Source organism: Varroa jacobsoni, unplaced genomic scaffold (genome assembly GCF_002532875.2).
Source record: "Varroa jacobsoni isolate VJ856 unplaced genomic scaffold, vjacob_1.0 scaffold_450, whole genome shotgun sequence".
NCBI lineage: Eukaryota > Metazoa > Arthropoda > Arachnida > Mesostigmata > Varroidae > Varroa > Varroa jacobsoni.
Window position 1 is genome coordinate 86258 of NW_019213352.1, and position 17205 is coordinate 103462.

General features: G+C 36.8%; 2 protein-coding genes across 7 annotated transcripts; one reads left to right on the top strand and one right to left on the bottom strand.

Moving 5' to 3' along the window:
• Nucleotides 1–701: 701 nt before the first annotated feature.
• LOC111260539 (EEF1A lysine methyltransferase 2) lies at nt 702–4061 on the top strand. 2 transcript variants are annotated; one of them, XM_022833390.2, is made up of 8 exons: nt 702–911; nt 1396–1462; nt 1698–1763; nt 1924–2035; nt 2448–2561; nt 2646–2811; nt 3084–3185; nt 3943–4061. In XM_022833390.2, the coding sequence occupies exons 2-8, from the start codon at nt 1416–1418 to the stop codon at nt 4047–4049; spliced, it is 714 nt and encodes a 237-aa protein (XP_022689125.1). In that variant the 5' UTR covers nt 702–911; nt 1396–1415; the 3' UTR covers nt 4050–4061. The 2 variants fall into 2 exon arrangements, with proteins under 2 accessions (XP_022689125.1, XP_022689126.1); XM_022833391.2 differs by having other exon boundaries at nt 702–880.
• A 454-nt stretch (nt 4062–4515) lies between these two features.
• Tom70 (translocase of outer membrane 70) lies at nt 4516–16619 on the bottom strand. Of its 5 annotated transcripts, none has more exons than XM_022833389.2 (16): nt 16486–16619; nt 14817–15034; nt 13955–14091; nt 12283–12378; nt 10991–11118; nt 10705–10840; nt 10383–10490; nt 10022–10141; nt 9655–9756; nt 9296–9355; nt 8470–8597; nt 7776–7895; nt 7210–7321; nt 6856–6969; nt 6445–6551; nt 4516–6270 (listed from the first exon to the last, which is right to left on the bottom strand). In XM_022833389.2, the coding sequence occupies exons 3-16, from the start codon at nt 14069–14071 to the stop codon at nt 6096–6098; spliced, it is 1623 nt and encodes a 540-aa protein (XP_022689124.1). In that variant the 5' UTR covers nt 14072–14091; nt 14817–15034; nt 16486–16619; the 3' UTR covers nt 4516–6095. The 5 variants fall into 5 exon arrangements, with proteins under 5 accessions (XP_022689124.1, XP_086824508.1, XP_022689123.1 ...); XM_086968382.1 differs by having other exon boundaries at nt 16354–16619; XM_022833388.1 differs by lacking the exon at nt 16486–16619 and having other exon boundaries at nt 14835–15210.
• Nucleotides 16620–17205: the final 586 nt, after the last annotated feature.

The following is a 17205-nucleotide window of genomic DNA, read 5'->3' on the forward strand; positions in this document are numbered from 1 at the left end:
AGCATATGTAACAGACTACGTTCTTAAAGTTCCAACATTGTCACGGCATCGGTCCTATGTGTTTTTGGTATATAATGCCAACTAAGTATCGATATCTGATATCAAAACCATGACAAACGACGCTTGGCGCCGAAGTTTATCACTCCTCCGTTCTGCAAGGAAAAAAAATTTTAAATTCCTACATGTGGTAACGCACACAGGTTCACGGAGCCGTTTGGTGTATCAACTTGGGCTGCCGTTAAAGAATAGGGACAAAAATTACGCTTTGCACTACACCAGCTTTCCGCTAAAATACTTGTAGACACTAAAATACAAATTATATATTTATGAAATATGCCGTCTACGATTTCTCTACCTAAAAGAAAAAAACACTTCTTGAACGATCGAGGGTTAAGAAAAACTACTGACATTAACGGATCATTTGGTTGTCGCTATCAGTAACTAAATACGCAAGACAGAACGGTTTCTTGTGTATACGTATATATCAGCTGAAACATCAACGGGATGACCCTGTCACTATAAAAACAGCAAGACGCAGTCTGTCCAGCTCAGTCCACACCATCGGACAGTGGCTATCTCTTTTCAAGATGTTCCCTTATAATAAGCCCCCAATTTGTCTTAATTGATCATCCTTGAGAATGTCTTGACAGCTTCACTTGCCTTTTCTGTTCGTATCCACGATAGTAATACTACACTACCTCTTGAAAGATCTATCTGGTTTAGTCATTTTATTTTCTGTACGTGTTAATCGCAGATGACCTTCTCTATATTTGTAACAATATATGTCCGTAAGTTGTTTGGTTACCAGTGGGGTGTGGTTCGTGCTATGACGGCGAGTACTAACTTCCAGCGTCTTTTCTTCTTGGATTCTGCCGCTTCGGTATTTAATGTCGCTCATAAGTAAATTAACAGTACGTATGTATGAGGTTGGATTAGTACGCTAAAATAATGCGTACATATTTTAATCATGCACTGCAGATGGTATTTAAATTGTTTAATGACGTACTAATTAATAATTAATTTATGAAAATACTTAGATCATTAGCTATAATAAAAATACCGAAATTGCGAAGACCATACTTCAGTATTTCGAAGTATTTACAATTTGATAGGCCATATAATGTTACGTTCTGTGTCAAGTTGCTTGGCTTGGTAGCCAATCGAGTACCACAAAATCATAAGCGCGATCCACAGCGCGAGTAAAGGCTGAGCCTAGCAGACGACAGAAAAGCGCTCACTGCAACGTTCGAATGTATGAACAAAGCACGCGGGCGGCTGTAATCGGCACTTAATCTGTTAATTAAAAACCTTGCTTTGCGGTTTAAATACTATACACAGAAGCCAAACAAATTGATAAAGTATCAAATTATTTCGTCTTGTGTATATGTTTTGTAGTAATTCTGTTTCGACACAAGATGTCCACAGAAGAACTTAATTCATGTGACCTCGGAACTAAAGAATAGTAAGTAACAAGTTGGCATTTTCAATCGTTTAAAATCTATTTCATGACAATGATAAAAATAAACTGGTTCGATATTACGTAATTCAACATTGGTGTGTCAACTAGGAAGAAACCCTAAATACGCGTCATTATAATAATTCGTACGATCAGCTTCGCACGATCAAGCTTCTAGTTCACCATAGTTTTATTTTTGTAAATTTGGAATTAAAATAACCTGCTATTGTTTTGTTTCTAGTTGGGCATCGGCCTATGCAAAAGAATTAAAAAACTTCGAAGAATTTGGCGATGAAGGGGAAATATGGTAAGAATGGTTTCTCTGTAGGCACACTTTGAATTCCATCAGGAACAAACATGATTTGTTTTCTTTTTTTTCAGACTTTTTGTATTTCTGTTTTAATCTGCCCTTTATCCGTAGTATTAGATAATGCTTGCATCCTTACTGCTTGTGTACTTTTTCTAAGGTTTGGTGAGCAGAACGAGTGTCGCATAGTGAAATGGGTTGCTAAAAATTTCGCTGTGTCAGACTCTATAGTCGACATCGGATGTGGCAACGGTCATCTACTCGTCCGTCTGGTAGGACTAGCTTTCCTCAATTGTATTATTATTATTTCAACTCTTTGTAGATCTCTGTATAAAATATTGACAGTTTCATGTTTATTTTTCAGTTCAACTACAAGTCTTGAGCGGCAGCGCCACTTTACGTGAAACTGTTCATAATTAATTTAACATTGCCATTGTAACTCTTCCTGACTATAGGTTTCAATCGTAGATTGGTTAATGGGCGGACTTCTGAGGGCCCGGATTTCACTATTTTATCATGAACGTTATGTGCACTCAGTTGTTTTTTATTATAGACCTGTTTCTCCACAAATAAATCAGGAAGCCCTACTTGGTCTGTCGACTCTGGAAATTTTCAGCCTACACTTTCTAACATGACTCTTGTTTGCTTTGTTCATGAAATGGTCCGTTGAGTATGAAAACACAGGCTGCGGATCACAATTTCAGTTGTTTATTAGGTTTGGACTACGTGGAGGAAGCACTTACTTTAGCAAAAAGCCTTGCTGTTTCTAAGAACGTTCAGGGCTCCATAAGCCATAAGGTGAGTTAGTTGAATATTGTTATTCATTATCCGACTCTAAAGAGAGAAAATTATGCATAATACTCTATCGTGATTATATTTCAGGTTTGTGATCTTCTTTCGAGTCCGCTTACTATCTTAGAAAATGTTGGCACGATAGCGCACGCAGTCGTTGTGGACAAGGGGACCTACGATTCCATTTGTCTTATGCCAAATATGGATCAGGCCAAACGGAATGCCTATATACAAGCAGTGAAGACTCTCATCACAGGTTAATAATCAATTCAAAGTCTTTTCTTTAAGAAGAAAATGTGCAATTTATATAGGTGATATTAATAAAATGAATGCTATATATGTTCGTTTCACAAGCGAATAAAAAATATCTTTCGAAACCGACGCAATAAATTTATATTAAATTGACACCAAACAGTTGCGTTCTATTATAATCAAACATAAATCATAATTGGACCCAATAATGACGAACGGTCTAAAGTACGTTGATTGGCGTATAGTAATAATAATAATATGAATTTTTTCATTTAGGTTCATGCAATGGCGAAGATCAAGAACACAATGCACGTGGAAGATTCCTAATTACGTCTTGTAATTGGACTCGTGACGAACTGTTAAGTCACTTTACAAACGGTGCGTTTGTACATGTATAATAAAATCAACGTATGTAATATGACGCGCTCATGATAAGATCAATTTTTTGGCAAGAGGTGACTCGCCCTACTATCATGATGTAAGCTGTTCGAACTGAAATACAATTGAATATCTTAATCACAGTTGAGATGGAAGTTTCATTAAGATTATAACGAAATGGGTTACTCGTATAGTTTGTTACACAGTAAGCAAGAATGTTTGGACGGCCAAAGAAACTAATATTATCACGCGGCGTCAAAATCAAAGCTTATTTTGCATTCGTATATTGAATTCTTGAGGTTTATACTCATGTTGCTACGTAACAACCCAGCCATCGCTAAAAGTCTATACATAGACACAAAATACCGTGCTGTCATCATGCTAAGATATGTAGTCTTTCTCCCTTTTTTTTATCTTTCGTATTAAAACACGCTCCCGCTATGGCATACATATTACATCATGATCACTGATCTAAAAATAACAGGTGCGAATATCAACTAGAAGAAGTCTTCAATCAATCAGACGAGCAAGCACAAAACTAGGTATTTAGTTTGCTGTGACTCTTTGCGCATGCCGCGTTTACGAACAGCTTTTTGTGGCAAGGTAGCAACAAGAACCTGAGCATAGAGAGGCTTCGTTTCGTGGCCAACGGTAACACCGGATGTAAAACTTGAAACATAGGGAGATCCCCCATAAGTCAAGGAATATCTACATGTTTATATAAAATGTGGTGTTGGATCTGCATCTTGCGTTTCAGACTTTGAACTCGTTGAGGAACTTCCAACACCTGCAATCTCATTTGGTGGTAAACAAGGAAAAACTGTCACCTCATTAATATTCAAAATAAAAGCGGCGCAGGTTTGAACGTACATTCCATATCAATCCATTATTATTGCATGCTTCATGTCTGTACAGTGTCTAAGGATCATAAATATTATAGCAGAAAGCCTAATTTTAAGGATACCGCTGAGTACTTGTAACGTTAATCATGCCATGCTATTTCGTATGATCACAGTTATTTTATATAGAACAGTAGTAGAAGAACTTGTTGTTTATGTCAATGATGACTCAAGAATAACTAATCCCGATACTCCGCAGTTGGGAATAATGCTTGTGGCAGTATGTATATAGTTAGTTACAGTTAATTATTACTCACCTCTAAACGTCAGAAAAGCTACGTTGCGCATTACTTAAGAAGATCAACTGATAATTCTAGCCGTGCTTTTTTTATAATGAAATCATTAGATTTATATGACATGCAGATTCTGTTAGATGATTATTATCAACTACGTACTGAATATAAACCCAAGCCAATGAAGACAATCTTCGGTGCGGTATCTCTATCTTTATAAGCGAAATGTATTAATATAATCAACTAATAATGACAGTTAATAACACATCTACCAACAGATTTTTCATCAAAAATTCACTTTTATTAGACGCCAAACCTAAAAGGGCGTTCATAATTACTACAATTACTCAACGACATTCGTGACGACATCTTCCTGGTTATTTGCTCGAGCTCTTTTTTATTCCGTTTTCACGTTTACTTTTAGCTCAATCGGTGGTGCTATTATTCTGTACCCCTTTCGCATTCATGCCCCTTTCTTTTTTCTCTCACTCTTTCGAATATCATTGACGCGCACATCTCCCCTATTATACCCCAGGCTTTATGTGCATGGTGCGGATGTGTTTCGTGTCTAAGTCCCTCTCATGTATATGCAGTTGACACCTGTTTAGTATTGCCAGTTTTATTTTTTTTATTTCTTGCTGGAACTAGTTTTCAACTGTATTTCGGCACAGTGACTGTCTATAAGCAGCTTGATTTACTAGCACTCGTTCTAAAAAAACCTTCTAGTTCATCCGTGCTACACACTATAAAATGACTTAAAAAAGTTTCACAAGGCTAAGGCTATCTTCGTACAACTAGATCTTCCGAAGCTGCGAAATTTGCTTCTCTATAAAACCTTTTTATTAGCCCACAGTTACTTATATATTGTTATCACTAATTGGCTGAGCTCGGGATTTCTGTTACTTGTTTAGTGCATACGGTGAGCATATGAGTATAGTGTATTAGATGTATTTTTGCGTACAAAACAGGTAAAATTGTAACCAGGTTTGAACGAGTTAAAGGTATGCTTATCTTCACAGCACGTATAAAACTACTTTTCAATTCGTATGCAAAAACAACATTTTACAATACTTATAAATTTTTCAAGCAATATTTTTCAATTTGGACACTTGTTGTCGTTAAAGAAAAGCAAAGATTTCTTTCGGTTCTTTCAAGTTTTTGATAGTCCGCAAACATTTCATCTGATTGAAGTTTTATTGTGAAAGCAAAATCACGTAATAAATTCTTCTCAGTGACTAATTTACAGTAAAATCAACAATTATAGAGAGTCGCTCAAAGCAGTTTTTGGTTTTTTGATTGGATTTTCCTGAGAAACGCGAACAGCTGACCGAAATCTGTAGTAAGCATGACAAACAGTTCCTTTTCTTTTATTTTTTAATTTATATTTAATATTTGATCTTATCCGTATGTGCATACGATTTAATTAAGCCCAAAATGTACTTGGCTTTAGCATCATTGTTCTCATGGGATTCCTTGGGGAGCTACAATTGAAATTGCTAATAACATGAAATTACAACAAATTAAGTCTAACCAAAGTTAAGTAGTGACTCGATTTGGTTTCTTGTATAGGTGTCAATGCTATAGTCAGCATACATGTGCGTGCTATACAGTTATAGATTTTAAGCGCACAAAGACCAAATGCACGGCTTCATCTAATTGTATTGTTCGGACTACGAGGTGCCTGACTTTTGGATACCAGAAACATGTGTAAACCGCTCAGGGTAGTTCCCATTGGATTTTTTCCTATATCGTAAATGGTATTTGACTTTCGTGGTCTTTTAATTCACTGCCAGTGGTACGGAAAAGAGTGGTACTTCTGTACCAAATTTCTTACTCGCTGACATCTGAATTTCAGCAGTTGTTTTCAAGCCGATCAGATGGGCAATTTCGGCTTCTGTCTGCGCCATGGCGATGCCTTTGTCCAGAAGTGCAATGCCCTCCACCATCTGACCGCTGCAATACGTATCGAGCAACAGTAGATTAGAGCAATGTTTACTTATATTTTTAAGTATTAAGTGATGATTTTTGAAGGGATTGAGCCTGCGTTTGATATGCTCTTGTCTGGATCCATTCAGCATTATAACTATTTAAGATAAACAGTTAATTCTGGGCAGTTAGTCTGCTTACGTTTGTATGTAAAGGGTGCCGAGGGTTTCGTAGGCGAGTTGGCACTTTGGATCATTTTCGATGGCCGTCTTCATGAGGGCTACAGCGCCACGGATATCCTTTCGAGCCTTGGTAAATTAAATAAATGACGTTAGCACGCAATCTAAGTCTACAGTATTTTATGTGATATGACTAATTTGTGTTGCATTAGATACGACCGAAAACTTTAAATGGTCATTTATTAAAAATAGTTTCCTTTGAATGAAATACACTGGAATAGCGGAAAAGCCAGTTCAGTTATTCTGTTAAAGTAAGCGCGCTGAGTTCTTTTAACAAGATCTCAAGTCGCAAAATTAAGTAAACTATGTTCTTCACGTCTCATTTCATAAATAACTGTCGCTGAGCGGCAAAGATGATTGAGCGATGCATTACCTGCAAGGCAATGATACCGAGATGCACGAATCCCGCAGAATCTTGAGGGTGAATTTCAATGAGTTCATTGAGGTATTTCTCAGCGGAGTCATACTTTTCTAGACCCATCATTAGCTAAAAAGTGCGTATAGTAAGCAAAATATACGTAGTTATTGTTAGTAAAACTACGGGTCCGGCGGTGAACTAGTATCTAAAAATGCAACTCAACATGCATTGTTCGATGTGTTGGAGCGGCCACGTTGAAGCAAAAAATTATTCGCTATAGCGTATTGTCTGATTCCACTGCACATTTTGTAGCTGAGTCATATCAAGGTTGGCTAAGTCAGGGGCGACATTGAGGGATCACCAACTAACCTGAGCGTAAAGGAACAGCACCTCAGAATCATTAGGGAACTTCTTTAAGCACTCGTTGAATTTCTTCCTTCCAGCATTTTGCTGTGCACGGTCGTTGAATCGTGTTCCGGCTCTGTGAAAGATTTAGATATTTATATTCTGAAGTAGACGTTTGATCGTCTCCGTTTGCAGAATGTTCACAGTAAAACTTCGCATTCGTACGATCACGATTAAATAATACACTCTTTGCAGAATAGCGACGGTAAAACTTTGCATCCACACGATTACAAATAAATATTAACTTCGATAGCTCACCTACACAAATGAAGCGATTTAGCTACGACTATGTGACAGTTTATGCTTTCCCTATGGAGCTTTTATAACTAGAATTTCTATGGCTTTATTTGGCCCTAGTTTTCGCGCTATCTATAACCAAATTCATCATAAAAAATATCGAGACTTACAGGCGAAATAATCCATTTGCAAGAAAACTAAAAGAGTTTGGGAAATAGCGCTTAGACTGCAGCAGCATCAAACGGTGGTAAAAAAAATCAGTTAATTTTTTCATGCCGACTAGTTACTATTACCTATATTCTGTGTAGGCTAACTGGACGTTGGGAGACACAAAATCAGGCTTCAAAAATGACGCAGTTGCGAAATTCTTCACCGTCTGATCAAGTTGGTCTAGGAGCAGGTAGACTTGACCGCTGAAATGATAAGCAGGTTTTTGGAAATTATCATCCATAAATAGCAACGATGCCCGGAAACAAAATTAATTGTCACTGGTATCGAGTGGTGGAAGTCAATCTTACGGAACGAACTGTGCGTGCTATGTTTAACCGTGCTTACTAACTCGCATCAAAATTTTATTAAGGGATTGTAGCGATTAGGTGTGGCCTATTCGAGTAAGCTTAATACGGTTAAGGAAAAAATTGGGAACAGTTATAAGAAGATTCTTCCCAATTTTTTCAAGTCAGGAAATAAGTTTGGTATTAAGCCCACTTTCTATTTCTCTGCCAAACCGAATTCAGAGACAGACCTACTTGCATCCACTAGATAACTTAGAAGATATCGCCTATACCATGGTAATTACGTAAAATATAAAATCTAGTAGTAGATACCCCAAAAGTGTCAATACATACTATACTCTGTATAAATATAGGCATAACTTTAACGGATGGTCCCGGAATTACAGGGCTTACCTATTTGACAAAAGTTACGCTTATTATCGAAATGGGACCTTGACACCCCACGTTTTTATCATACTAACAGAACACATACCGATGCAAATAAATGTCTGCATTGTTAGGATCCAGGTCGACGGCTTTTTGAAATGTAGCCAGGGCTTCTTCAGTCTTCTCGAAGTGAAGTTCTACCGTAGCTTTCTTTATCAGTCCATTGACCCGAACCTAATGTAGACATACACATTGTTTGATCCAAAGCTTTAAAATTCCATTATTTTTATCCGTAAACATAAGAAAGAGGGCTCAAGTCTTCAGTTAGAACAGCCTTCTATTTTTAATCGATAATTTCTTCCCCAGAAATGGTATTTCCTCTTTTAAATAATGTAAATTTCTAATTATTGTTTCTGATATAATTGATTTTTTTCGTCATTTGTTAAAATGAAAGTGGGTGTCGTTTATTAAGATATACGTTCCATAGAGAAGCTGCAATTAATTTAGGTATTTTTGGTCTTCATTTGGCTGGAGTTTCTTCTATTTCAGGTTCAATTTTTTTTTAACTATTTTAAATACACGTTCTTATAAAAACAAAATGGAATTTTTCCTTTACTTATATGATCTGTCCTTAATACAATTATTTTGTTGTTCTGTTTACATTATATTAGGTTGGTTAAAAACTAACGTCATTACATAGGTAGACAAACAAGTTCAACTTAGTACTATTATATATAGTAAATGGAGATAACCTGCTATCAAATGTTCATTTGAATTAAAAAAAATATATATATATAAAGGAGATAGTGACCATATAACGTAAATGACCACCTAGGCGAAGCTTCGATATTAAATATACCATCGATGCATCGACTAATAATGACTATAAACCAACGTTGATAGTTTTAAATGATCCTCAATTCATAAATTACCTTGATGTCAACGTTCTCTCGGCTTAGAAGGTTCTCGACATCCTTCATCGCTTCAGTGACCTTCAACAAAAGAAGAGCTATCTGGGTATACACATAGATATATTGGCATCATCTACTTGCTCAATTGGTTGTGTTTCCTGAAATTGTGTCCTCCTAGGATATAACGTGTTCAGGATTAATATATACTATGCTGCCCTGACCAACTAAGCTGTAGAACATGTTTAAACGTGTTGAGTTGGCCGTTAAATGGTTGTCATTTTAATCAAAGCTAAAATTTTCCATACCGCTTTATTTCTCCATGTCCTTCTTTGTGCCATCTATTAGTATTGAACACAGACCTTGGCTTAGATTTTCCTTACCTTTCCTGTGATAAGGCTAAAACCTGCTCTTAGAATCAGGGCTTTGTCCACTTTTTCCTTATTCTGATCTTTCTCAATCTCTTCGCTGCAATGGGCTTCAACCTGCATAGCATTCCCGATACATTATTTTATTTTTACTCTTTTAATTTTTTTTATAAATCAACTTACGGATGTTTATTAAGCATCTAACTATGACTCAGTTAAAACTAAGATGTGTCAATAGGACAACTCGCACATGAAATAAATTTACACTAGCAGATTACCTTATCCGCATTGGGTTTGAAAATTAAAAGGTGCTTAGGTGATTCACTAATGCAACTTTTATTCAGTGTAAAGACATGATTTAAGAAAATCCGACATTACTCACCGCATCCCAGATTTCATCCTGAAGATCTTGTAAGGCCAAATCGTATCCACTAGGCGGCATGTGACTCTTTTGCTGTGGCACGTTATTGCGCTTAGCATTCAAGTCTAAAATGACGGGGTCCTGAAAAACATTGAAACACAAATATCTAGCCTGAAACCGGGAAATTCGCGTTTACTCCATCAGAATGCTAATCGATTAAAAGACCATCTCATTTGTAAAGCAGAAGTGTTATACAGTAGTGTTTGCCTTTGTATAATATTTGGAAGTCAGTGCCAACAAAAACAGAATAGAAAAACTAGAGTGAGTAAGTACATAACCAAAATTGGATCCTACATCTTCAACAATAGATCTGACATTTTACCTCAGAAAACGAACGAAGGAAGTTCCGAATATAAGGTGATGACGGAAGTGAAGGTTTTCGCTGATGGTATATTTCTTTAGCTTGCTGAGCTCCGAACAACTTTAACATCTGCTCTCGCACAAAAAACTTATTAGCTTCCGCCGAACCGCATAGATATATTTCTGTGTTTTCGCTACCTTAAATACTAAACTTCAGTAAGCAAATAATTTCTAGGAAGAGAATAAATTGTCTTAGGAAAAATAAATTGTCTAAACCTTGGAGTCCATATGAGTCCTCGATTTATTTTCTGTTTCTGATCAAATCTGATGTTAGTGACAAGTACCTTGTCAACCAGCTGTAAAGCCTGCTCATCCTTGAAGTCATTTATCATACAGCTGAATGTTGCATCCTCCAAACATTTTCGCAGTTCTCCACGCTGTTCCCATGCTTTCGCACGACGAAGGTATGCCTTGGAGTATCTGCGGTAAAATAAATCAGAATATTCACAGAAAATCTCTAATAGCGTTTTAATATAGCATTTTCAGCAATGTTGTTATGCTATAGCGTGTATGTACGTAGCCAATTCCGGCACAAAGTATGTATGTAAAGTACCACTAAATAAGTCATACCTTTTGTTAAGTTCAATTGCTTTATTGCAGTCCTGGATGACATTATCAAACATCTGAAGTTTCTCGTAGGAGGCTGCTCTATTCTGGTAAAATATTGAGAGCATCTCAGTTTCATTCACTGGGCATACCTGTAAAAAGTAGCCAAAAACAATAATAGCCAATAATAAATAATAAGCTATGAACCCTAACGTAATAATAAAAATCTGACATTTAGGTGATTGCTTGTGTAAGCGATGACTTTTCGGCTATAAATTCGACGAGACGAGATCGGGAAGAACCTTCTTTTGAATATTAAATTGACTGGCAGCATTTTAGGCCATTTATCTGCGGTCGAATCGATCTTTAGTAATCCATGACTAAATCCATCTAATCATAAATCGATAAAAAAAACGGCATTCAAATAGAAGGAAAAACCTTTCTTCTATCTTAAGCTTCTTTATCTGGTCGTGGAATAATGAATATGGAATAATAATTCAATGTCGCAGAAGCTGATTCATATGATGTGTTATCCAAGTACTATTAGGCTGTTATAAAGCAAACTGGCAGACCTTAAAATTAAATATTTTTTAAACTACGTGTCACTGACAGACGAAGTTTAGTTGGTAAATATTTTAATCTACAGCACACTTGTGAATTAAAACCAGGGGGAATATGTTTACAAGGAAAAACATTTCTTAGTCTTGAAAATCAACACTTTAGTTTTTGTTGCCTGAAGGCCACAGCGCTGCGGAAATTCGGAAGACCCGTGGAAGCGTGCACGGAGGCCTTAAGCAACAGCACAGTAAGTGGAAATGTAAGGTGACGGTAGTACTTTCAATGGAAATCACAGTCATCTGCTACTACGGCATATTCGTTCAAAAGGGAACCATGAACGCAGTCCGCTAGTTCGAGTTTCTCAGGGGACCCAGACGGTTGGTACGGCAATTGAAAGCACCCAATCTGGTTGCTTGATAACAATGCCAAACATCATCGTCATACTAAATGATTATCCAATATTAATTTTAAGTAGGATAACGGGGCTTTTCACGGTAAAAAAGAACAATCGGTATTGCATATACCTCTATCTATTCTTTCACTAAGCGATTGACAGAAAATTTATATATCGGAAATGATAGGTGTATGATTGCCTCGAATCCACTAGAGCATTAGCTAAAGTGTTTAAAAAATAAAGAAGAGTTCTTCTAACACATAAATAATCATTTTAATTCAAGTAGATTAACAGTTAGTCTCGAAGTTCGCCGGATTTGTTTATAACAAGTTTATATATTAATACAAAAGCCAAAACAAGTTACCTTGATTCCTTCCGAGTAACTTTCAATAGCTGCCTTAAATCTGTTATTGCGGAAGAATCGATTCCCTTTATCCTTGTATCCTGTAGCTCTTTCTTTCTGTAAAATAAATACTAATTCCATCAGTAGAATATAAATAGGCGTTATTACCTATTCATTAAATTCTATTCAAAAAACCTATTCATTATTAGCTATTCATATAAATGTGTGTGTTTTCAGCCTTCACTCAAAATAGTCAGTCCTTAATTCAGAAATCCAGTCCAGAAATGCCCAGTATGCGTTTCGTAAGATTAAATTTTTTAAAGTAGCTTTTATCCGCTATCGGATGTGACTTGCTAAGTTGTCTTTTTATTAACGCCATAATGAACTTAGAGATTAACCTTTCAAACCAGCAGTATATAAGTTTTGAATGCGTATGTTAAATAGAAGAAATGCTTACTATATCTTTTCCGTAAACTCTTATGTTGGCATCTCGTTAATCAGAGTATTATTGGCTAGAGAAAACAAAAAAGTGGTAGTAGAAGTCAATTCCTATTATATCCCGCGACACTGAAGCGACTGTACAGGTCATAAAATTAAGGCATTAATCGTAGAGCCTAACTGTCAACGCAAATTTTTGTGACTATTTTGGTATATAGATCCAGAGGGCAGAGAAAATCCGGAGAAAAACCCAAATTGTCTGGTCAAATAGTTACGCAGTGCCCATAACGGCTGAACTGAAAAGAAATCTATCCCTAAAGCAGAAAACGTCAGTTTTACGGTACCGATAGTGGACAACATTTGAATGGGATTTACGATGTTTAGAATTACAACAGGTTCAACTAAAGCAAATCTTAGTCCTTGATTATTCGTTGTATCCCGTACAATAGTTTTTAATTATAACAATACTGGGCTAATAAGGATTACTTATAACATTTATTTATTTGAATAACCCACAGCTTCATTGATTAGACAATAAAACTGCGAGTAATTGGCTACATCTGACATGGTAGCACCTCAGAAATTTTTATGAAAAGCAAAAAATCAAGGCTCTTGTCATTTGCTACAATCTTTGTCTGTTGATCTCTTTTTCCCCACTTCTATTAGTTCCAGTGAAAAAAAAGCTATACACTACCTTCAGTTAGCAAGGAGTGGTTTATTTAATCACATTAATTTTGTCAAAATTACGTCCCGCTGCCATGTTTGTTCATGGGTATACTCCGGTCACCTTCTTATGGTACCACCTATATTTGACCCTCATTAAGCTCCAGACTGTTGGAATTCAATCGTCACTGAGATTTAACATAACGAGTCGACGGGGATAGGTACCCGGCGCTTGACCCAGTTACTACGACCTTATATTTATCGTTACTCGGGATGCACAAATATTTGTCAATAGTCTATTACTAATTTGTCACGTTGTAAAAAAAGACAGATATCGTCACATTATTACTATGAGATAGAACATTTTGTCATCGGTAACACCGACACGATAAACACATAGCAGCTACACATACAATAAATTAATAACGAAGATAAATAAATGGACTCTGATTATTATCATTCGGATGTTTAATACATCGTCTGCGCTCGCTGCTTATAGAACATAAACTAGTTATGTCTTACCTTATTCCAATAGAACGGAAATCACTGATAAACAGGCATACCTTAGATTAGCAATACATAGCAAACTAACCTGGGATTTCATTTGCTCGTCGACTTTTTTCTGGCTAACCGCGCGTGTATCGCTTTTCTGTACACCACTAGAACCGGCTGAGTTTTTGCTTAGCGCATTGCCTTTGCGTCGCCTCATGTACCAGTACAATGCAACCCCTGCAATAAGGGGGGCCCCGAATATGATCACATATTTAAGCTTCGAGTCTGACTGTGAATCCATAGCGGCGTCAATGGCCATCGTGCCAACTTCGGCTCTTACGGGCGAAGATACCGATCCTTCCATGTTGTATCCTCAAATCCCTTACACTGCTATCAAGACTTTCCAACGCTTTGCGCGTGCTTCACTGTTTTGTTATTTATTATTACACAGAGACATACACCCGTATTTACAATGCATGCAGTGCGAATTGTTCGGCCTCAAATAATAACCAGCCAACAACGCGCGTTATTCGTGCGCTATGATAGTTGTCGCTAGTCAACGTCGACCAAAACATAAACACACAAGGGTGGCGACAGTGTGAGAAAAACTGATAAGCGTGCAGAACATTCGATATCGCTTCGAATTTCTTCAGTTGGCATAAATAGCAACCGGAAACTGAAATGGGTTGACGGAAAACGAACAGCTCTCATAAGTGATTGCCGTCCGTTATCATCATCGTTGAAAATTCTACGGAACTTATTCGGTTAAAAAACCAGAGAATAAGCTTAGCCGATCTTGCCTTTTGGCCGCCGCCACCGCCGCTGATCGCATGCGTTAACTACACCGCCTTTCAACAGAAACCGTCTGTCTCGCGCATATACGAGAAGAAAAACATACATAGATTCAGCAGACAGAAATGCTAGACACGATCAAGTGAGAATAGATCATAAACTGACTATACCACGCCCAAAGAGCGAACCATTAACGTCACTTATAGACTTCGGCTCTCGGACATAGCCGAATGAATCGACGAATTGACTTCTTTTGACGGCTATTAAGTAGAGTCAACGACAATCTGTCATGGAGCGAGTAGCAGACGACACTGCGCTGAACGGAGAACAGATGGATGGTCATGGGGTCATTTCGCTTGGACCGGCAATCATTCCGTGAACGCAGCGCCTGGAATGGAATATTCTGAAGTTGAACTTTGGTAGACAGAATTTTCTAATGCATCGCATACTTTTTAAAAATATTTTGCCTGGCTATGTTAATGCGTGCAATATTGCAATATATCAAAAAATGCGCTTTCAAAATGGCAAGATCGATTAAATAAAGAGGAAGGTAACACTTCAAGTTCATCCTCATCTATAGTTTACAATAGACTGCTTTAAAAAAGACAAAGATGTTTCTCATAACTGTTACGTTGGCATGCCTCATTTGATCGTACTCTGTAAGCATCGATATTGAAAGAAGAATTTTGGTAAGCTAAAGTGTACATCTATGTTAATGACTAAGAGGCAAGTAAAATGACTCCTAAATAACCACTAGTTAAAGGCCGGCGTTCTCGTGGAATGCTTGCCATATTAAACTAACGCAACATCCCTTAATAATAATAATACTTGTAGTAGATCCAAAAGCTTTAGTAGAGCTGTCATTTGCTGAACGAAAGTTGCTAATTTGAATATTACTCACTATCATCCAATAATCAATCATTCCCTCATCTTATTCGAAGAACGTTCTTCAGAAATTCGTAAATTTCTCATAGTTGGTGGCTAAAATGTTCGTTGACACGTAGATATTCCGGGTAGCTTAAAGGTGGAATGTTGTACTATACTGTATATTTTCGATGTTTTCATTTCGAGTTGTAATTGTTTGTAAGATATCACTGTCCTTTCTAGACTGGCTTTACCTGAATCTCTTCATTAGCAGTAAAAGGCTGTTGTAAAGTTTTGACTACCTGGTGCCTTGTACGAAAATTCGTTTTTACACAGCTTGACTGGAAATATTAGCCTAATAGAGAAAGTAAATTTGTTGATGTTGAAAATGTGTGGATACCACTGACTGTGTTATATTACCAAATCTTTAAAATAGATTTCACCATTTCGTAACCTTATACTATAACTTAGGAAAGAGATATCATAGCACGGAGAAATTATTTCTTTTCGTTATTTAAAAGCGTTTTCTGATGTTTTCATTTTATTTTTTAATCGCAGTGTGATTTACATAAGGAAATATTTTAGCTCGTTGCTCTTTTTCAAGAAAATAGCCAAGTATGGTGTGAGCATCGACGTTTCTCGAAGAGCGTTTCATTTTTATGAAATACTCTTCGTATTCTTATTCGAAGTATTTTGCGCCTTTATATGTCACAAAAGTTTGACTGGCCTTCGAAGTCAAAACTATTATACATCTATTATATTATCTTAAAAAAAAACGTGGTCTAAATACAGGAATGGAGACGGGTAAGGGATCGATCAAACAATTTAAATTGAAATACTTGCATTTAGTCAATGTGATTAATATCGAGTTCCCTCTATATTTGTCTTCAAGTCCTTCGTTGTCACCTTAGTGCGGGCAATAAGTATTGAAGGTAACCACTGAGTAAAGGTTCAAATTTTACGTTCGGTACTTACGCCGTTAAACACTGCTTGAGATGGCTGGCTCCTAGAAAGAAACAAAAAATGTCGCGCGGACTTGGCAAAGGCAGTACTTTAAACGTTAAGTCATCTGCACCGAGATGCATAACATCACATTTCATGTTTGTTAAACAATGAGTAGAAATACTAACAGATGTTAGGTAGTAAACGGTCAACGTTATAATGTGTAAAGCATTTCGTCTCAATTCGATCGAAAAACAAGAACGTCAGTAGCTGTATCTTGGATCGCACTTTAAAAAAAATTAACAACATATCGAAAACAAGCTTTGGATGCAAGAACCTTGTCAAAGAACGTCTTACATACACACATTTCAGTCTTTTTCAAATACTGTTTAAAAATTAGACGGGACTATTCTCAGCCGGATTGCGCCACTGCAGGGAAACAAAATGTTAGCTACATATCGTTAGATCGCCAAAAATTGTTGCTGATTCGGAAGAATGCCCCTTTGCGCTTTCTGTTCCTTCCTAATCAATCAATGCTTAACCCAGGCTATATGCTGAAGGTGTGGTTACCAAATAATGTAAGTACAAAAAGCCAAAGCCGCAATAATGAACACAAGAGCAGATGCTATAGGGTGAAGCGTAGACGGGAATTGTCCGAGGACTTGTCACTAAATACTTAGCTATAATATATATATATATATATATATATATATATATATATATATATACTTTAAGCAAATAAAATATACATCG

Bases quoted from the DNA above. Each gene is read 5' to 3' on its own strand.
- Tom70 (XM_022833386.2), bottom strand. From the start codon at position 14,218: ATGGAAGGATCGGTATCTTCGCCCGTAAGAGCCGAAGTTGGCACGATG. The intron at 7,896-8,469 runs GTATGTGTTCTG...TTATCATTTCAG, and splicing joins GCAGACATTTATTTGCATCG to CGGTCAAGTCTACCTGCTCC. The intron at 7,322-7,775 runs GTAATAGTAACT...AATCTTTCACAG, and splicing joins TTAGCCTACACAGAATATAG to AGCCGGAACACGATTCAACG.
- LOC111260539 (XM_022833390.2), top strand. From the start codon at position 1,416: ATGTCCACAGAAGAACTTAATTCATGTGACCTCGGAACTAAAGAATA. The intron at 1,764-1,923 runs GTAAGAATGGTT...ACTTTTTCTAAG, and splicing joins GGCGATGAAGGGGAAATATG to GTTTGGTGAGCAGAACGAGT. The intron at 2,562-2,645 runs GTGAGTTAGTTG...ATTATATTTCAG, and splicing joins AGGGCTCCATAAGCCATAAG to GTTTGTGATCTTCTTTCGAG.